Below are 22,271 nucleotides of genomic sequence, written 5' to 3'. Positions count from 1 at the left end.
TTGTCTGCTATGAAGTTCCTCCATGTGTGACCAAAGCCATGCTGCAGTGACAGGAAATGCTTCGAAATAGGCAATTTTATATTGTTTATTTTTGAAAGAACATTTTATATTTGTAAAAGGTGTTTCCTATGACGTCACACATCGGAAGAGATGTTCAGTTTTTATAAATATTGAAGAAGAGCTATTGATGCAAATTTCTATGATTAATTTCGTTACTAGAAACCATATTGATAAGTGTTCTTAGAACTAGCAAGCATAACTTTAAAGCACCAGAGAAACCACTTTTCAGATTTACTGGAAATAGGGCAGTGGCAGAGCAGTAAAGGAATTGTTATTGTAAACATACATGCAAGAAACTAGTTTCCCTACATTATCAAGCAACTTGTAGTTCAATAACTACTGCTAACTCACATTGTTTATTTCCAGGCCCATTGGGACATAGACCAGACAAAACTCACCTGAAGAAGGAGCGGAAGATACAGCAGGGGGAGTTGGAGAGGCGAAGCCCTCAGCAAGGGGCTGGGCTCCTGTAGCAGCAGCATCTGGGGTAGTTGTGGTGGGGGCAGTAGCAGGAGCAAGAGGGGTAGGGGCAGGTGCAGAAGTAACAGGAATGGGAGGAGTGCCAGCAGAGCCAGCAGGGGCTAGGTGGAAAGAGGAGGAAGAGGTGAAGTTAATTAGGAGATCATGTTAGCTGGGTAGACATGCTTTTTTGCATACTTCGTGTTAGTTATTAAGTGTTTATCAATCTAACATCCACACATGATACAAGAATGAAAGTATGATATGAAAATGAACTTGCAATTAATATAGTGAAAATGTTGGGACGAATTACTGTACAGCATGACTGTACTTCCAGCATTATCAACACCAATGAGGATGGGGGGGGAAAGGGAAGTTTGTCTGCTTCTCTTCTTAGTGATTACTGAAAAATGATGTTTCAGGTCAGTGATGGTTCCCATGCATTTAAAACAATGCCACCAACATCTTTAATATCAATGCAGATGATGTTATCTGTGTTACTCAAGAACTCAACATGAGAGCTACTATTAGTGATGTTCACATCTCTAATATCAAACGCACCGGACCAACAAGGACTAAGTGCTTAGCTAGAAAACGTTTGTATTCTCAGGATTTCAACAGTTGCAATATTACCAAGCACATATGAAAGTAAATCTTGAAAATGAGAGGCAAAGCCAATGGCTTGCTTACCTGGATATACACTGGGCGGAGATGGTGTAGGAACAGCAATGGGGACACCAACACTACCGCTTCCACTGTTCTCTCGACTGCTGCTGCGACTACTTGGGTGACTCCCGCCGCTGCTGCCACTACTGCTAAAAGAACCAGAAGAGCAAACTAATTTCACCCTTTATTCTACATTGAAAGGCAGTAAGAATGCTTTAATGCAAAACATTAAAAGTATAGCAACTAACTTCTGATGTTTTTGCACATACAGTTCCAGTTTAGATAAAAATGGCTTAAGTTAACCAAGATAATGTCAATGGAGGGGGTGTAAAAGAAGAAAGAGTTCTGTCTCAATCTTTGAAGATTCATCCATACTCAACATAGTGCTTTTATTCTGGTTGAAATACGCTAACTTATGCAGTGCTTGCCAAACTAATTACACATCATAAATAAAATAGCACAATTTATAAAACCATCAGATAAAAACATGTTATCACAGAAAATAAGTGAACAAAACCGGCTGGAAAATCCCAAAAACATATATCAGTTAAAAGCATCATTGCAGATGAACAAGATAATCCATCATGCTTCCCAAATAAAGATTTTATAATCAATCATGATATGAGAAAAGTCCATACAGATTTCCTTTACAATCAACCATTTCTAAAGTCATACCCTGGCAGCCAGTTCTAAAGCCATGCATGAATTTTCAAAGCCACAACACAAACTCCTAATTTCTCCACTAATTCCATGCTATGATCTAAAGAGAACAAGCATTTACAATGCACTAGGTCTCGCAACTGCGAATTCTGGACCTATTGGCATTGTAAATGGCAATGCCTTTAAAAAAATAAAAAGCCATTGTTATTTACAATGCCAAAAACAACACCTATTGCATTGCATAGCGCAGTGTCCGTGAAGACTGCGCTATGCTCATTAAAGAAAAAAAAAAGAGCGAGAGGTGTAAACAAAACACTTACTCCACACATACACTGGCAATCATTTCTGTTTGTACATGGTTCATTAAAACCTTTACAAAACAATTAGAACATAGCTAAAATTTGACTTAAAATACGTTTTATACAACTTTCTAAAACTTTAAAAAAAAATGTTTTACTTAATGTCAATTTGTGGCCATCATTATATGTTATATCCTATGCTTCCTAGTCCTGGCTGCTCAGCCTGCAAGAATGCGAGGTCATAGAATGTTGGGTGTGTGTGCATGCTCTGATTGAGTGGGGCTGAGCAGCAGGATGCTGCTCCCGGTGGAGCACCTTGTATCATCTTACCGTAACTAATAAATCTACTTAACTACATCTACGGCTCTTGGTCATCCTATCCATCACAGCAGTTCTTCATTTACAAAATTATATTTAAAGGTTCATGGCTGCAGGGCACTGTGCCAATTTTCAGTCCGGCTTTTTCATTAATCCACAGGGAACGTGCTCTTCTGTCTTTTCGCCACTAGTTCAAAAAATTTGTAACCAGACAATTTAATTTTGTTTTGCTGGGCTTGAAGCACAGTTTGACCGCCTGCCTACATGTTCGGACACCATGTAGTTTGAACGATAGACGCAATAAATCGTACCTCATGTCCTTTAGTTTGAAGCAGATACAGATTACATGGATGATATCTTCCTTGCCAGCTTTGCACAAGCGACAGTGTTGTGGAGAGTTTTTTCTTTCCCAGGGCGGGAGATGAGGGGCAGCTGGAATTACACCTAGGCGTAGTCTTAAAAACTTTTATTTTGTCTTTAGATTCATTCCAATGTTAAGATACTCTTGAGGCTGCAGTACTGCATAGTTGCCGAGTGTGATCCAGCCGTGCGCTCTTTTGGATAGTGTCTTCTTGTCCTCAATAGAGGAAACGATACGTAGTGATTTTTTTGTGATTTTTTTAAAAGTCAAAAGATCAGTAGGTGTGTCCCAGAGGTCTGACATCCCAAGATTTGGAGTGAATCAAATAAGTAGTCTCTGGCAGAGGATTTTCGTTGGCGAAGCAGCTCTTCCCATAAGTGTGAGTTTAAAGAACCAACCTCGGCACTCCGAAACTTGTGCCAGGTAGTAAGATACATGCCCGTCTTTCCAATGTTTGTTTTAACAGACCAAATTCAAGCTGGATTTGTGCTGGAGAAACATATCTTGGCAGATTGAAGATTGCCCTATATGAGTTTGCTATCACTATGTCCAATAGCGCTGCATCCTTTCTGTGAAGGGGTTCACTCCTGTATGTAAGGGTCGGTTGTAGCTTTGCCCACAGGACCTGGAGCAGCGGATTGAGCGTTAAGTCGGGGAGCTTGACCTTTAGAGATTTTAATCGCCAAACAGGTCACGGTTCCCTTCCCTCGCAAGGATTCTAGTTGAGGCTTGAACGTGTTCTTGTGGTCCAAGATTACACTGAGATATTTATAGGTGGTTACCAAGTCCAGCTCTTGTCCGTTTAGATGCCAGATGTGTTTCCTTATTTCTGATAATTGACTGCCATGACTTTAGTTTTGGCAACATTTATTTGCAATCGGTTCCTTTCTGAGAAGGTGTGAGTTGAATTCAAAAGATGTTGAAGGTCGATCGGCGTTCGACTGATTAAAACCAGGTCGTCCGCGTACAACAGATTGGACAGTATAGTTTTCCCCAGTTTTGGTGCGTGACAGGGGCAGTTGTCAAGTTCTTCTGACAGGTCCGCAAGGAAAAGGTTATATAAAATGGTGCTAGAACACAGCCCTATTTTAGCCCTTTTGTTGTTGAAATCTGTTTGGAGAGGTGAGTTCCTGTTCCTAATTTAACCTTAATCCATGTGTTTGTATGCAGTAGTATCAGTTGGTCTAAGAGTCATTTTGGTATTCTCCAGTTTGCCAGTTTCCGCCAGAGTAGATTTCGATCGACGTGATCAAAAGAAGCAGTATAATCAATGAAACACAGGTAAAGGGGAGTTTTGATCTACCTTTTTTGCTGCATCTATCAATGGGGTCAAGGCCATGATATTTGTAACAGTCCCTTAACCCTGGCAGAAGCCCGTTTGATTAATAGGGAGGATGGATTTGTCAGGCGCCCATTTAGTTAACTCCTCCAAAATGGTTCCTGCAAAATACTTGGCCTCCACGTCTAGGAGGGCAATAAGGCGGTAGTGATTTGGAAGTTTTCTACTGCCCTGTTTGGAAGTTGGGCTTAGTACTGATCCAAACCAGGACTCCGGTAATGTAAATGTGTCCTTTATATTTTTGAAAACCGGGGTTAGTGCTACGGACCAAAATTCAGCGTCTGATTCATATAACACTAGCTTATCCGTCATGCGTTGCTGCGATCTCAGAAGTAAGGAAATTCAAGGAAACGCGTTATGATAATATTCAATTTACATTGTGTCATTTTTATTGAAACGTATTCATTTTAATATGGAAAACATTTGAAAGTGTGGTTTGAGCAGTGCGTACCCGATGGGCTTCCAATCTTGATTCTCGTTGCTCTCCTGTTTCATTCAAGCAGGCTTGAGCAGTGCAAAATCGATCTGTTTCCAATCTTGATTCTTGTTGCTCGTTCGTTTGAGAAGAACATGCTTGAGCAGTTTGTGTTCGAACAGCTTCTAATCTTGCTTCCAAAGCTTGTAATGCCTTTTTCTTTTGTGCTTCATATGTAGATCGACCAATCTATTTCCGTTTGGGGTGCATAACTGTCGACGATACTCGCAAATTCGCTGACAATTTCAGTATTCGAAAGATTATGAGAGCCCTGGGGGGCCGATATTTAAAAAAATGTTATGCCAGAAACCTTCGCGGGAGTGTACTCAACAACTTCCCAAAGTTTCATGGCGATCGCATGAATGGTGTAGTAATGCATAAAGGACAAACAGACAGACATACATTCGTTTTTATATATATAGATTGGTGGGATGCCGTTTGGACAACGGGGGGGGGAGGGGCCTGTCTGTCTGCCCCTAGCTATTTGTCTCTTGATTTACGCTGATTTGTGAGTGGAGTGGTCAATCTCAGCAGAGGTAGAAAAACTTAAATCTAGCTATAAATTACCTACGCATGGAGGTTGCTCGGTTCCTCTTGGGTCTGGGTCTTGAAAAGTTACCATTATGCAAATATTTCTAGTTTTTTCTCTGCCAACTTCTTTGCTGGGCCCTATTTTCCTTACTTCAAGATACTCCCTGTTGTCAGAAAATGTGTTGTTGAAATGCCTGAAGAGGTAATTTATCCATGCTTCCTCCGTTATGTTGGAATTTAAACCGAGACGGGCTGGATTCTTTAATCTTTTGATCATATGCCAAAACCTTGAGCTGTTTTTACATTTAGCTTCACAGAGGAGTTTGACCCATAATTCTTAATTTTTCCGCTTCTTGTTTTCCCATTTCATCCCTTTTAGCAGTTGTTTTGCTTCCAGTAAAACTTTTTGTAAATCTAGGTTTAATGGGTCTTTCCTCATCTGTCTCAAAGTTCGGTTTATGATCTGCTTTTGGATTTTCTTTTCTGGAGTGGGTTGCATTTTTGTTGATATTCTCGTTTGATGGCCCTTTCAATAGTTTCTCTTCAACAGCCAGGATGAAGTTTTGCCATGCATCTACCGATTTTATCATAAGATTTTCTGATTGCGTGTAAAGAGTTTTTGCCTTTTGGCTTATAGTATTAATATTGCTGGGGTGCATCGGAGCCGCTTAAGATTTGTGGCCACTTCCATATTCAAGAGATGTGTCTCTGGGCGGTCAGCTCAAAGCCACCAACGGCTTGGCAATAAATGTCGGGGTGGGGGAATCCTCTGAGTCTTCGGGTGAAAGCTGGAGCATGAGTTGTTTTACAAGTTCAACGTTTGGACTATGGGAAGTTGCTATTGGGGACAAATATGATGGCGATTCTTTAAGGGGATCTTCTACTAATTGGGAGCTTGTTCTTTCCCTTCCTTTTTTTCTTCCTCCGAGTTTTACAAAGGCTCTGGACGGTGATTGATGCACAGTCAGCTGTAGTTGTATCAACTGCTGATAGTTGAGCCATAAGTTCAACATCCGTGCTCTCGGACAACGGCGGAAGGCCGTCCCTGCCTGTCATATTCAAATTGCTATTTGCTATCTGTGCTATTTTTAATACGCCTGAGGCTCTCTTTGTGGTTCAGGGAGTTCAGTATCCTTTGCAGAGGTCTGTAACATGCTTGTTTTTAGATCTATTAGGTCCCTTATCATGGATGGCAGGGTTAGTAACTTGTCTACGATCGGTTCACATGAGCTTGATGATGGTGTTGCTTGGAATGTATAGGCAGATTCCTATCCTCTCTTTATGAGGACATTAAATTCAGATATTTTCGAGTCGATTCCTGAAATGGAATCAGCCATCGTCTGTAAGACGTTAAGCGGCAGGTCCATTTTATGGGATTGAAAATGTAGTGCTGCAGCTGAATCTTGCAGGGTGTTTAGGATTGTTACCCATAGATTGACTCTGAGATTGGGCTTCCAGCGACGTGGCTTTTTTCCATTCTTGGGGAGTTATTTGCTTCTATTGGTGGATTAAATTGAGCTGGTTTCAGGCTGTACAAGGCTACCAGTTCTTCCCATTCCTGGGTATATATAAAGGTCATGTCATTATTTGTTGAATATGAGTCGCAAAAAGGTAACAGAGTGCGACGCTCAATAAGAATATGTGATGTTGGGCTGCTATATATTAACGATTGTTCCCAGGTATCTACATGAGCTGTTTCAAGTGATTTTGTTTGAATTGGAGAGCTATTGTTTAATTGAGGAGATAGATGTTGTTGTTTTCCGTCTTCGAGGTCCCGCACATTAGCTGCGGCTAATTGATCTGATTGAATTACATTCATTCGGGTGGGAGAGCTGTTGTTTAGTTGAGAAGATAGATCTTGTGCGTTTCCATCACAGCGGTCCTGAACCTTGATTTTAACTGTGGAATCTAAACCCTCTGTATTTTGGATGCTGGTTTGACTTAAATTTGTCTCAACTCCACTGGATGGATGGCAATGATTCATCAACTCAGAGAATGTGTCCGACTCCGGCGGGCTATTTTTTACGATGACCGTACTAGAACAGGATAAACCAGGAGCGATCCTACTTTGATTATTTTCTCCTTTAGCTGCTAAGTTGGTACAATCACCCACTCCAATGGTTCTGGTTATCGTTGTAGTTGCCACTTCGGATGCTTCCCCCTGAGCGGAGTTGACAATTCGTCCCTGTAGGCTGTGGGGTCACAACTGGATTAATATGGAAATGACTGCAGTCAGTTTTGCTTCATAGTAGCGGTGTTTGCAGCCCTTCTATACTCCCAATCTTGGCGTAGATAGCCATCTCTGGGTCCTTCAAAAAGGAGAATTTTGTGTATATCTTTGGCTGGTAGGTACATATTTTTTTGCTTGTGGACCTTCCTTCAATGGTTATAAGTTTGTTAGAGTCCTTTAACATTGTAAGAGATGATGATCGCTGTGGTGATAGCTGCAGTGTCTGTGGTGCCGTTGGCAACTGTGAGGTCAGTAACTGTATGCTGACGCCAGCAGGGGTCGGTGTGTCAGTAGTGTCAATAGTCACCGACCCACGATTACCGCAAGTATTATACTCCTCAGATGGATTTGAAAGAGTGCTCTTTCCAGGCTGAGTAGGAACTTTTGCTGTTACTTTTATAGTTATAATTTCGCTTGAGGTTTCAGTTGAACTTGTTAAGACCTTTTTTGGTTCTTCCTTGACGGGAGTTATGATTATTAGGAGTTTTGTCTCGAGATTTGGTTGGTTGCGGTGTTTTTGCAGGTTCCAACTCTAGTTTCCTTTTCTTTGACTTGTTTTTTGGCTCAAGCAAAGGATCTTTGACTTTGCCAGATCTCATTCCTCCTTTCTTGTTAAGTGTTTTTTTTTTAATAGTATTGTTTTATATTTTGTTACATTTTGTTTGACGGTTGGGCGATATTGGTATTTCTATGTTTGAGTAACTCCTTCAGGTCCCCCCTCACAGTCAGTAAGCCACTCGCGTTACCCCAGTTGGTCGATGGAAGTCGGTGGGGGACGTGGGGGATCGTAGGAGGTGGATTATTAGTCACCCAGGGAATAGCTAGGAGCAATGGTTGAGCCGATTACTGAGGCTGGTTCGACAACAAGCAAAACAGTGGGCGGTGAGGAGATCATGCAGATAATGCAGTGTGATGATGCGCAGTGATACAGCACCGAAGCCAGACAGGGCGAGAGAGCAGGGCACACTGGCTGCTGCAGGCTACTCCCAACCTAGTTGGGCCGCCTCAGCAGCAGCACCTGGGCCACACTTCGGGCTGACTAACAGCTTTTTCCACTTGCTACTAGTGCCTTTCACGTTCAGCAGTTCATTCCAAGAACGCCGGGGGTTCCAACCCACTCAACTCTTTGGTGCCTGGCTGTAGGTTTATAGCTCCCTGGGACAGCTCCTTACCTCCACTCCGCTGTTCGCCGTCCGTCAACAGTCTGCCCGGCACGAAACACGGAAACCATAGCCTCAGTCTCTGCGAGCGTTGGGTGGAGGACGACTGACAGGGCTGTGTGCTCTTACACAGCCGTGACTTGGTTCCGTGGCTCAGCGACCCAGCCACTCAGCGAGGGTCCCGCGGGTCGACTAGGCTGTGCCACCGGTATATCGCTTTTGGGAGATTTCTTCCCGCAGCGCACTCCCGCGGTGCGTCCCGCAGCTCTCTGTTCGTGCTGCTTCTCGATTCTTGATTTAGCATTCACCAAAGCAAAACCAGGACTGGAGCGCTGACTAACAGGGCACGAACAATGTCATCCACACATACACTGAATATTAATACTACGTTCTGGGCATATACATAACAGCAGAATAAATTGGCGTTTATTCGAGTAGTAACGGGGTGCAAACCTCGTATAGCGCCAAAGCAAATGGAACTACACACGTATGCATGGCACGGAGTTGTTGGCACTCTCTCGAGACCCACAATCATTCATGCATGAGCCAGAGGCAGGCTGAGCTAGTTATGGGAGCGAGGTTTTAACAGGGCTACGAGCTGCACCTGAGCCAGGCCCAGTGCATAGCAGCTTTAAATGCCCTTTGGATATACAGTGTGCAGTTTTGGAATGTGTATGCTTTGCCTGTCAATGACAAAAGCAAATATATGCACAAGCCTTCCTATCTCGCTGCGCGGCGGACGCCGGCACTAAATGCCATGTCACGCATCCATTGCTGCAGCCTGGGTCAGGAGATGCGGCGAATGGCATTTCAATTGAATTTCCTCTACAAACCCAGCCGTTCTTCGGGGCCTACAACCGTCCCAGACTCTCACCGCATCCCTGCAATTTAGGACGAGCTCAGTGCCACCAAGAGCACAACATGCTGGTCGCCCCCTGCCTCCCCCCAGGCAAACTGAGAAGAAAACAGCCACTACTGCTGGGGCAGTAGCCAATAACAAGGCACCATGCTTAAATGCAAGAGCCTTTAATGGGCCCTGCAGGGGACGCTCTCCCCCTGCAAGTTGGGGAGGGCAGCCGGTCCAATTTCCTGCGTAAAAAGTCACCAAAACCTGCTGTGTGCAGCTTGAAAAACCCATGCCATGTTCCCTCACAAGCGCACAATGCAGTCAGTCAACGGGGGCGGAAGGGATTCTTGGACGAAAAGCCCTAATCCAAAAACACAGCATTCCCGAACTAAGGATCCGAGGTAGCGAGGGTGGCAGCTCAAGTATTTCTGGGGCCTGGCATGCTACCTCTGGAACGCACCAATGGCACAGGAGGGAAGGGGTAGGGGCAAGGCGCCTGGCCTGTTCCAGGGACCCAGATAGTGAGAGACATCTGATGTTAATGATTTGCTCAGCAAAGGCTGGGGGAAGTGCCACTGTCAGGCAGAAACTAAGAGGCCTTTGTGCCAACGGGCCACCAACAATCAAGGTAAAGGATCCCCTAGAAAGGTGCAAGGGGTTGGTGGTGAGGGGTGGCTTTGTTGATGGCCGCACAGGTCTGATCAGGCGGTGCAGCTGCTTATATGGCAGCTACAGATACAGATGTGGGCATTAGCTCTGCCAGGGGACGGCATATGCCACCAGTCCAAAGATGTACCCAATCATAAAAACATAGCAAGCAGTGCTAGGCCATGAATTTGATAGGTGTGATGGATCCGTGAAAAGGTGGGGACAAGTCTCAAGAAGAAATAGGCCTGATTCATAAAAAGGTGCCAGCTGTCAGCGAATGAATGGCATGGGCTGTTGTCGAAGAACAGGGTAACCCTCTCGCAAGGAATACGGAGGCTATCCCCCTGTAATCTGGGGTCCACCTATGAGGAAACAAGGAGGTACACGTCCAGGGTAATAAGATGGCATATGTTTCTGGGGAATCAGATGGCATACGTCACTGGGTAAATGAGGTTACCTACATCTCACACAAAAACGCATCACTCTGAATATAAGGGAAGGAATAAACTTCCTAGGAACTAAGGAGGCCCGAATCTCGAACTAAATGTGAAGGCAAATAAACCAGGTCACGCAGGACCACCTAGCCCAAGGAATACGGGGTGCACAATTCGGGGGACATATGTCTCCGGAGAAAGGAGGGGCACAATTCTTGGTGGGGACACAGGGGATCTCATGGAACGGGAGGGACGCATCTGTCAGGAACTAGGAGTTGAGGGGCGCATCTGCAGGGGGCCAGAAGGGGTTGCACCTTTCGGAACCATGGAACAAAAGAGGAGCATGGGTGCATCCCAGACAAGCCGGTAGACACTGTTCTCTTAAAACGGTCACACGTTTCAAACACAAGACTGGTACTTACATCTGAAGGTAAACGAGGAACAAATCTCAGGGTGCAAGGGAGAGGTTGTGTTGGGGGGTCCCATCTTCGGCCTAGAGGCCTCAAATATCAGAAAAGCAGGCAGTCCAAACTTAGGAACAATTAAGGGTATACATCCCTTGGACGAATGGGTAATGTAGTTCAGGGATAAGTTAACACAAATGGACTGGAACACATCATTGTTCACCACAAGGCGATCCCGACCTGCGACTGAAACCAGGGGATCGCAAGCTGAAGCCAGCTCCCCAAGCCAGCAGCACTAATTTACGACCGTGCTAGACACATGCGGACAACAGAACATAGCCTAGGGAGTAAAGACCCATCTGAGGAAATAAGGGACCTATGACAGGGAAAAGTGAACACCCCAATAATCATCAGGGAATAAGGGTGCAAATCACAGCAAGCAAACTCATGGAATTAGGGGGGATTTCATAAAGATTAGGCACACATATCTCAAGTAAAAGGGGCTACACATCTCACAGGATAAAGGGACACATTATCTCGCAAGACAGAGCAATCTCCAAACATAACGGGATACTTAGAGCAATAAATGCGCACATCTCAGTGAACGTCTCTCAGGCATGAAGGGGGCATCTTTCAGGGAGCAGGTGTTTTTCAAGAAATGTGGGGCAACTCTCGAGGAACAGACGCACTCGACCTTAAGGGGACACATTTACCAATCAGGCACGGGTGCAGAGGACAAGCAGTCCGGGAAGAGGGCACGCTGTGGTGGGAATGAATATTCAGCTGGCACTGATTTAAAACAAGCACTCGCCATTGCGGAAAGGCAGCCATATGGGGGACATTATCTCGCAAGACAGCCCAATCTCCGAACATAACGGAATACTTAGAGGAATAAATGCACACATCTCAGTGAATGTCTCTCAGGTATGAAGGGGGCATCTGTCAGGGAGCAATGGTATTTCAAGAAATATGGGGCAACTCTCGAGGAACAGAGACGCACTCGATCTTAAGGGACCACATTTGCCAATCAGGCACGGGTGCAGAGGACAAGCAGTCCGGGAAGAGGGCGCGCTGTGGTGGGAATAAATATTCAGCTGGCAGGGATTTAAAACAAGCGCTCGCCATTGCGGGATGGCAGCTGCTTGTTTATATTTGCATTGCGCTTTCACTTTAAGTGAAAGTGTGAAGCAAAAGAAAACACGCAGCTGATGTTGAGATAGGAAATTTCTTCACGACAGCCGTGAAGCAGGCAAGCCAGTCCGGATGGGCCTGACTAAAGGGACAGAGGGCAGTGGCCAAAAAGCATCATTTTCATTGGGAAGCCAGAGTTTTACATAAATGCTGATGCGACCCAAATAAAATGATAGGCGGGGCTTCAAGTCCCCTTCTGAAATCTCCTTGATCACAAGAGGTCTTGCAGAGTGATCAACGCATTGGGCTGCAACGCTACGCGAGACCTAAAAATAGTAGTTTAGAGCACTGTGGCTCTGCTGGAATCCACCTTGTCCTGGAGTAATCAATATTTAAATCAGAGATTTAAGCATTCAGATGCTGTACAACTATTTCAGAATACACTTTGACAGTGATATTGAACTAACGTCTCAAACTCTAATTAGAAGGGGGGCTAACCTCACCCTTTTAGGTACTGGCTTCACATCACCACCTTTACCAAGGCACCAAGAACAGACAAGTTTGTAACCCAACAAAATAGAGGTAACAATTGTTGTACCACAACAATGGAGCTCATAAATTCCTGGGGTCTGTCTCTCTACTTGAATTCACACAAAAGATCACATTGTTTATGTTCGGGGGAGAGGAAAATTCCATAATCTCATTACCTACTATACAGTTATTCACAAACAGGTGCTCCCTTGTTTTACCATAAAGAACTATTAAGTGTTGAACCCCAGAATCCTCTTTGACTGTACACACCGAGGTAGAGAGAAGAATCTGTCATAGAACACCAATGCTTACAATAATATTTTCCCCAATAAGTGTTCTATTCTGGTATTGAAGCTACTTGAGCTATGTGGCTGTTATAGGGTCAAGCCATCGTTTTACCCGACTGGACGTTCCTCAGTATAATCTTATTTTCCTCTGTTTGCTCCTCTAATGAACTTAATGTTTGAAAGGAAGTCTGAGAGAAGGGTTTTCTAATACTCTTCTCTTAAAGATAGGCCTAACATTAGGGTTTTATACTGAAACAAATTTGTAGGGTAACCCACAGAAGATTGTAAAAATATAGCTACACTCATCTAACCACTTGCTGGTGATCATTTTAAAAGCCTTAGCTCACACCCTGAGCATATAGAAGTTTCTCAGAGCCAGACAAAGATGGCTGCTTCCTCTTCCAGCTGCAAAAAGTTTACCCCCTCAACTCTTCTACTGGAGCAGCACTAAAAACGTTAGCACTGAATCTCCCCTACCAGGCCAACTCAAAACTTGGGAATGAAAAATGTCCTAGTAACCATGACGGAAAGTTTCAATTCTATTAAGGACGCAGAGGCAAGGATTATGCTGTACTTTCTTTTATTCCTACAGCCAGCAGTTTTCAACATAAACATCTCTTTTTTTTAACAAAGAAAAAACTAGCCTCCCCAAATGCCTTAGGAAGTCCACAGAATCTGCCAATCAGCTCCCTCCATTAGTCCTGAAGGCGTGTGCTTCCTGAGGTAACCTCCTCTTTCTTGACTGCGGACAAAACCGGTACTCAAAGTATCACTCATTCTTGGTTCCATCAGACCTGAAAGAAAACAGAAGCCATGACTCTGTCTCCTTTAACCAGACCAGTTTAAACAAGCTCAAACAACCAGAGGGAATACAAAAGCAAACACATGATTATGCAACATGAATAACAATAAACCTTAAATACTTATACCATACGAGGCCTCGCTCCCATAAGTGAACAGGAACAGGAGATCGCTAGAGCCCTGGGAGGGAATAATCCTCGCCTCTGCGTCCTTAATAGAATTGAAACTTTCCGTCATGGTTACTAGGAAATTTTTCATTCTATGTCAGGACCAGAGGCGAGGATTATGCTCTTTCAAAGAGCTTATCCACCACCAGCGAGGCCATAATCACAACCGTTTTAAAATAGAACCTCTTAAACATGGAATCCGATGACCAGTCGGCTGCATTCAAAATGTCCGCCAGCCTGGCTCCAAGGGAGAAGGATTTGGACGCCATAGCCCCTCGCACTGAATGGGCACCAAGCTGAGAGATATTTATGCCCGCTTCTTGCATTACCCATCGGGCCCATCGAGCAATAGTTGGTGGTGAAACCGCTTTGAAGGGCTTACGTAAGGAAATCAATAACTGGCGCTCACCCGGTGGCCGTGTCTCCTCAGTCAGACTCATATTCCTTAAGACACCTGACCACGCATAACTTAGGACAGCGATCAAACGCCGGATAAGAAATGATTCTGGAAACCGACTTCGTCCTACGAGACATGAAAGGTAACCCCTTGAGGAGTGTATATCCTGCTCGAGACATCAAGAGCTCGCACATCGGAAACCCCACGACAGGAAACCAAACACAGAAGTGTGGCCAATTTTGCCGAAAGTTCTTTCCTGGACAAGAACCGATTGGACTGCCACGATTTAAACAATCGAAGCACCTTGTTGACGTCCCAAAGAGAGGAGTACCTCGGTTCTGGAGGGAGCGTCAGTCTAATACCTCTCAGCAATTTGCACACCAGAGGGTGCTCCCCAACAGGGTGACCTTGAACCGGTACATGACCAGCCGAAATCGCCGAACAATACGAATTAACCGTCCTACAGGACAAACCTTGGGAAGCCAAAGGAGCCAAGAAATTGAGAATAGCTACCACCTCGCACTCCATGGGATCGAGTTGCTCCGTAAACACCAACCGACCCATCGAGCCCAAGCTTATGAGTGCTGCACCCCCACGCTGCTCCCAGCAGTCGTTGAGCATCGTGCAATAGGCCACCGATTCTCCAGCGATGCCTGAAATCCGCCAGGCCACCAGGGGCAACCGGCCTTGCTGGAGGAGAGGGTGAGGGAGACCTTGAGGATCCCGCAGGAGAAAAGGATCGCGGGGTAGAAGGATTGGAGAATCCCAGGAAGTTCCAGAAGAACTGGAAACAACACTTGAGACCTCCAATAAGGCGTTATCAGGACAACTCTCGCCCGCTACCTGCGGACCTGAGACGTGAGCCTCATGATCATTGCGATGGAGGAGAAAAGCATAACCGCGCTCCAATGACCAGTCCTGCAGAAACGCATCCGTCGCTGCCGCCAGAGGATCCGGCTTCCAACTGTAGAACTTTGGGAGCTGATGTTCCAGCCTGGACGCAAAAAGGTCCACGGAAACGGTCCCCAGACATCGTTCAGCCGCTGGAAAACCTGCGGCTGAAGTTGCCACAAACTCATGTCCACCCATGTCCTGGAATACTTGTCCGCCACCACATTGACCACCCCCGGGAGGTATTCCGCCATCACAGAGATGCTGTGGGCAAGACAAAAGGTCCAGAGATCCAACTCTGCCAGAACCTTGGACTTCATGCCTCCCAGGTGGTTGATATAAAGCACCGCAGACACGTAGTCCGTTTTGAGATCGACATGGCACGAGACTTTGTTTTTCGTCCAACACTGAATGGTGAAAGAACACGCCATCAATTACAAACAATTGACGTGCAACTGACTTTCCGCGGAAGACCACTTTCCTCCTGAGAAGGAGTCCTCGCAGCGAGTACCCCAGCCGAGTTTGCTGGCGTCTGACTCTATGACCAAATCTGGCTCGTAACCGAATATGGCCCTGCCGTTCCAGGCCTCCATATGGTCGAGCCACTATCGCATCTCCCTGCGCACTTCCTCTGTAAGAGGGACCTGATCCGCGTACTGAAGACCTCTGCGGAGATGGGCAGCCTTGAGGCGCTGCAGTGCCCTGTAATGGAGGGGTCCCGGAAATATGGCCTATATCGACGAAGACAAAAGGCCCACTACTCCCGCTATCTGCCGAAGCGAGGTGGATGAACCAGCCAGAGTGCGCCGGAGCTCCCTGCGAATGTTGAAAATTTTCCTGGGAGGAAGGCTCAAGGTATGGGCCACCGAATCGATGGTGAACCCCGAAAGGTGACCTGGCGGGAAGGAACCAGGAGAGATTTTTTTGTCGTCGATGACAAACCCCAGATGTTGCAGCAAGTCGGACGCTTCCTTAAGACGGTCCGCTAACCAGAAAGGGACACTGCTCCAGAATCAGAATATCATCTAGGTAGACTATGAGCTGAAGGCCCTTTTCCCGAAGTGTCTCCACAACTGGCTTGAGAACCTTTGTGAAGCACCAATGGGCCGACGAGAGTCCGAACGGCAAAGTTGCGAACTTGTACACCTGCCCCTTCCAAAGAAACTGCAGAAAGCATCTGTGTGGGGGTAAACCGGCACCGTCAGGTACGCGTCATTCAGGTCCAAACGCACCATCCAGTCACCGGGTTGCAACAGATCGTGGAGAAGATGGATACCCTCCATCTTGAAATTGCGGTAAACCAGACATTGGTTGAAGTCTCTTAAATTTATGACAGGGCGTTGTCCGCCGTCCGCTTTGTCCACCACGAAAATATTGCTGAGAAAACCCCTGGGGTGGAGAGAGGAGGGAACCACCGCTCCTTTCCGCAGGAGAACTGCCATCTCCTTGTCTATGAGAACGGCCGTGTCCCGTGCGAAAACCAGCGGGCGGGGCCGAACTGGTTGGGAGGGAGTCCCATAAAATTCGATCTGAAAACCTCGAACGGGCTGCAACACCCAGGCATCTGAGGTAACAGTTCTCCAATTGTCTTCGAAAAGTGACAGCCTGCCCCCCACCCTGGATAAACGAGAAGGGGAGACACTCACCTGCCAAGGCTATCTGCTGGCCCGACCTCTGCTACCATGACCTCTGCCTCCACGACGGGACGGGACTGGAAGAACTCCTGGCGTCCTGAGTCCGTGGACTTCTTACCACCTCGGAGGGCCTTGCGTGAAGAACTTGCTGGCCGAGCGCCCTCTGCCACGACCGGCAGCGACAAAAACACGCTGGTTGAAAACCTTCTTGATAGAGGACTGCGCCTTGTCGAGAGAGGTGAATGTGGAGAATAACTTAGTCAACTCCTTTATAAAAGGATCCCCAAACAAACGGCCGTTGTCCATCGAGCCAGCCTCCCAAGAGGCCAAATCCCCGAGCTTGGGATCGATTTTCAGCATGAAGGAACAGCGCCTCTCCGTAGAGAGAGCGCAATTTGCATTGCCCAAAAAAACTATAGCCCGCTTGGCCCAATTAGAGATCCGCTCCGGGGACAAGGATGAACTGGACAACTTGGCCTCCTCCGCCAGCTCCAAGATCTTAGCGGTCCGATCGCGTCCAAGAGCTTATCTTGGCAATTCTTCCATGAGCGATCGATGGCTTTTTTGGGATCTCCGACGTACTTTTGCAAAAAGGTCACCATCTTAGAATCGACCTCCGGTGTCGAGGCCACCTTGCCCGGAAGGGCCGGTCTAGGGCACTCCGCCCGCAGGCAAGCCCTGACTTCCTTCTCGAGAGGCTTACGCAACCTACTAGCCACAAAAGCCGACACCTTTGGAGAGGGGGGTCCAGGCCGAGGACCTAGGGTGCAGCAAATCCTCCGGGACCAGCATATCAGAAGGCACCTCTGGCTGAGAAGCGAGCTCCGATGGGGGGAGCAGGAGGGCACCAGGGAGTAGACGGACCCGCCTCGTCCGGAGAATCCCCTGCCGATTCATCTTCATCCTCCTCAGGGGTGAGCTGCAGTTCCTCCAGAGCCTCAGACACTCCGTCCTGCTCTAAGCGCCGAGATTTCGCCAAAAACGCGGATTTCAAGCGCGTCAGGCGCAGGTACCGTGGTTGACTTGCGCCTGACGCGTGTTGGGTCTTCTCGGCCTGTCGTTCTAAATGGTGTAGGCATACTTCATTATGCGTTTCTCGAAAGGGCCCATCGCTGCCTCGACTGCAGGGTGAATAGAGTTATCCACTGCGTCACAGAAGTCGTCATCCAGGGGGATGACCTGGAGGGTTTCCTCCTCATGATATTCAGGCTCCATTGGAGTGTATGAGCGTTCAACCCGGAGCGGGCCACCACAGGTAGAAAAGCACACAGACGTAAGACCGCGAGTGACAATCGCAACAGCGCCAAGCGCTAACTTTAGGTCCGCCCAGCGGTGGTCAGTAAAAAAGGGGGCGAATCACCCGCAACTCAATGGGTGTCCAACAAAGGTCTGGGCCCGCCCCCACCACGGCAAGCAAGCAATGCAGTGTAGTAAATGCTTGCTGAACCGCCTCACCACAATCTAGTTGACCCAAACAGGGTGTCACGCTGTGGGCACAGAAATTGTCAACCTGCGAGCAGGTGTCAGGGTTCCCAGACCGCTCCCGGTGCAGACACGCGGAAAAACACAAGCGACTCGCGCGCGATCAGAACTCAATGATCCCCGCCTCAGGAGCAGCTCGGGTCATCGAGTCTGTAATGCGCCATCACGCGAGCCGACGCGCACTGCACCAGGACCTGGGGCCGCGAGCGGAGCTTCCGACTTGCTCCCGCTGCCCCGTAAAGCAACAGACAAGCCGCGAAAGAAAAACCCGATCTCGGCGGCGACGCCGCACCTCAGACCGGAAAGTGACACGAGCCGCGACCGCAGCAATAAGACAGTAACACCGCCTAACAGCACACGGCAGCAAGAACACTAGCGCAATGGCAGAGTGACATTAAAGGAACAACAATAGCAATAAGCATGTCAATATAACACTCGGCCGAAATAGCATATATCAACATAACGTGAGAGACCAGAAAAAGCTACTTAACTCGCTGGCAGCAGGAAAGAAAGACGTGGTTAACACAGGAATCACACGCCTTCGGGACTAATGGAGGGTGCTGATTGTCGGATTCTGTGGACTGTAAGGCATTTTGGGAGGCTAGTTTTTTCTTTGTAAAAAAAAAAAAATAAGAGAAAGATGTTTATGTTAAACTGCTGGCTGTAGGAATAAAAGAAAGTACAGCATAATCCTCGCCTCCGGTCCTGACATAGAATTCCGTTTTTAGGTCTCGCCTAGGCAGTGCCCAAGCACTGCTAGAAGGGACTTCTTAGAATCGCTCCAGGCTTTAGTTGAAACTCGTGCATGTTTTGCACTGTTTCCTATTAGTACTAGTGCATGTATGGCGTTTACCTCGCGGGAGCCAGCAGTGGCACCATCTGTTAGTATTTATTGCGCTGGCTCCCGCGAGGTAAAACCGCCATACATGGACTTCCGGCTGTGCGCCCCACTGAAACCCCTTTGAGTGGTGCCCTCAGTGTTGGATAATTGCCATTGTTCTGCGCAGGTTCACAAACCTATGGTATGCAGGGCAGGAATAATCGTCTGAGCGGCCACAGAACGGGCCGCAAAAAGCTTAGAAGTCTCGGATAGAGGAGGTGTTGTTAGTAGGCTTTGGAAGTTTCTATTTTCGTAGGAACTATGTGGTTTAGGTCATGGGTTCCGGCCTTCCGCCTTCATTACTCAGCTAACCAAGCCTCCTTTTACGCTCGCCACCCCCGTGCTTCCCACACATTGCGACGTGCGCCCTGCCCCAGGAGTCGCTCTTGCAATGCCTGCGAAGAGTTTATTTCGCCTTCTTGCTGCAATTACTCATTTCTCCCACAATGCCAAGAAACAATTTATTTTTTTTTAAGGAAAAGGTTGTCTACGTCATTAATTATAGGGTGGACCACATTCCTCCCTCCCTCCATCCAAAACACACACACACACATCAATTTTGCTCTTTTTAGTAAATAACCTTAAGTGGGACTGCTTTGCCATAGCACTCAAGCGTCACCTCGCTAGAGAGCCCCAACACCACCAAAAAGTGTTAGTCACTGATTATTTCCAATACAGATGGGTCGAGCCGTAGCATTTCAAATTGCACTGTCTCTTCTTAGTGTGACTTATTTGCATCTGGTGGTTCTTTGTTTGCAGAGGACCAGTGAATAAAAACACTGACTAAAATTTGGGCCCAGAGTAATTAACCGTGAGTAAAACAAATTCAGTCCTTTCATCCATCATTTCGTAGCCTACTCATGGAACAACCCTAACGTGAGCAGTATGCCCATATATGCGTCATGAACCTTCCTGTGCTACAGGTCTCAGGCTGAAACTTACTGAAAAAGTACAACAAAACTTTACTCACAGTGCACGTTTCCTACCAAGGTAAATCAGTACCAGTACTGCGAACATGTATCAAAAAATTATTTGGTGTCTTTGGGGTTTACTGGGAATGCCGATCCCTTGGTGGCGTGAGATGCGGGCCCGAGGAGCACCAGTTATTATTGGGATATCAGCATTAGTAAATTAAACCTGACTGCTGCCAGAGTCGTGTCACATTCATCTTCAGGGGACACAGAGCTGTGCTCGCTAAGCGAGGCATCGGGCGCTGGCGGGACGAGGCTAAGAGGCGTCCGTGACAAATTAAGGTAAATGCTTTCAGACTTCTTTGTTGCATCTCAGGCTCGAGCCTCTCCTGCCCGTTACAGAGACCCCATAAGGACGATCAAAAGCGAGGCACGTAGAGTGTGGGGGACTGGAGATTTCCTGTGGTTATTATTTCAATAGGCCTTAGGTCATTATATTGTCCCTCAGTTTTGCATCGCTGTTGGTTGGAACACTCCCAATGGTGCGCTAAACTGTCTAGTCAAGTCAAGTCAAAAGATCTTTATTCGGAATTAAAAACATCCATAAAAGTACAAGCAAAATACATTTTTAAACAATAACAGTGCAATACAATGTTATGACAGCTGGAAGCAAACATTTTTTAAGACTAATAAATCAATGTCAATTTCATTTTCACATTTACATACAGATTGTCCCTTCTTGTTAAAAACATTATATACAATTAAAAAGGTTATAAGACACAGTTTAAAAGAAAGTGAATGGTAAGATAGAACGGCATCATCAATAAGTCCGTATTCATAATGTGCAAAAAGCAGCAATGGTGATGTGCAAATTAGAAAATTTTAAAGTGCATAAAAAGTGCAAATGTGCAAATCTTAAACATCAGTATGTAAAGTGGCTCGTGATCTAACGGCAGCTTTGAGAAAACAGCTCACCCTAAATATTACTTCATCCGTTCTCAATAACAAAAAAGACCTCAAGGCTATTCTAAAACTAGTCAATTTCTCTTTTCTACAGTAGGGCATCAAGTAATGAGCGGAAAGTTTTTTGTAAAAGCCACAGAAGAACAAAAAGTGCATAAGGCTCTGTTTCATCTTAGGGTTACATGGACAATTCAAAGTTTCAAGGTGTCTGTTGTAGCCCAGGGGGAAGTTTAGTAAGTTTACTATACTCCCATCTCGAAAACGAAACAATAAGCTCCTATTCCATCTGCCAAGATGCAAGCATAAATACCTGTATGGAGGGCCTGGGTGTTTAACGTGAGGTTCCGAGTAGCCCATGTATTTAATAACAGTGCATTTGGACAGATTCTTCCTTTCTCGCTCTTCTCTATACAAAAGATATAATGCCCTGAGAATAATGGTCTTATGAGAACAATTTATTTGACTGGGTGAAGTAAACAATAAACCATGTCCTACACTATCGAGGCAATCTTTTACCGCTTTTAGCCACGGTATAAGATGTGCCCTATCGCACTTTAAACAATCTAAAATTATATCGCGGGTCAGAGTGGCAGCCGGATTAATCCATATCTTTAGCCAGAAGAGTGCTGGTCTTGATCTTACAAAATCTTCTATATATGAAATATTTAGTTCATTATGACATACATAGTGGGGGGAACAAATCACCCCACCCAGCACCTTTCGACAGAACCTATTTTCTTCTGTTTGGAGACCGATGCAATTTGCGTAACCCCAAACCTCGGCACCATAAGTGCCAGTTGGAATACATTGGGTTTGGTAGATCTTAACTAGTGGAGTTATTACATCTGCATAGTTGGGTTGTTTCAGGGAAGTAACGCTATTTATTGCCTTACCCAACTTGTTCCTGGCATAAGATACATGTGCATGCCACGAACCGGTATTTGAAAATAGCAGCCCCAGATAGGGGAAAGTGCAAGTGCTTTTCAAAACGTTTGACCCTGATTTGATCTCTGCAATTTTATAGTTTTTAGGACCACAACTCATAATTAAGGATTTTTTAAAATTAGTGGTCAGGCCTAAATCAGCCATAAAGAGAACAAATCCTGAAATTAGAGTGCGGAGTGCCTTTGGAGTGCGGCCCATTAGGACCGCATCATCGGCATAAAGAAGGGTAGGTATGGGGACTCCGTTTACATGTGGTACATCTTTTGTAAGGGTGTTCAGTGAGCTGCTCAGATTATTGATATATAAAATAAAAAGGAGGGGGGCCAGCACACACCCCTGTCTGACCCCCCGCCCTATTCT

General features: G+C 46.1%; 1 protein-coding gene across 6 annotated transcripts in view; it reads right to left on the bottom strand.

Moving 5' to 3' along the window:
• ABI2 (abl interactor 2) overlaps window positions 1-22,271 on the bottom strand; it is an 868,092-nt gene that overhangs the window by 263,410 nt on the left and 582,411 nt on the right. For 2 of the 6 annotated variants that reach the window (XM_086955290.1, XM_086955292.1), the window contains 2 exons: window positions 1,210-1,334; window positions 459-641 (listed from right to left, as the gene is read on the bottom strand). In XM_086955290.1, coding sequence (XP_086811416.1) covers window positions 459-641; window positions 1,210-1,334 — 308 coding nt within the window. The remainder of the gene's footprint in view (window positions 1-458; window positions 642-1,209; window positions 1,335-22,271) is intronic. The other 4 variants (XM_086955293.1, XM_086955295.1, XM_086955291.1 and 1 more) reach the window with 3 other exon arrangements.

This window comes from Lissotriton vulgaris, chromosome 2_1 (genome assembly GCF_964263255.1).
Source record: "Lissotriton vulgaris chromosome 2_1, aLisVul1.2, whole genome shotgun sequence".
Taxonomy (NCBI): Eukaryota; Metazoa; Chordata; class Amphibia; order Caudata; family Salamandridae; genus Lissotriton; species Lissotriton vulgaris.
This window is presented reverse-complemented; position numbering and strand designations above follow the sequence as displayed.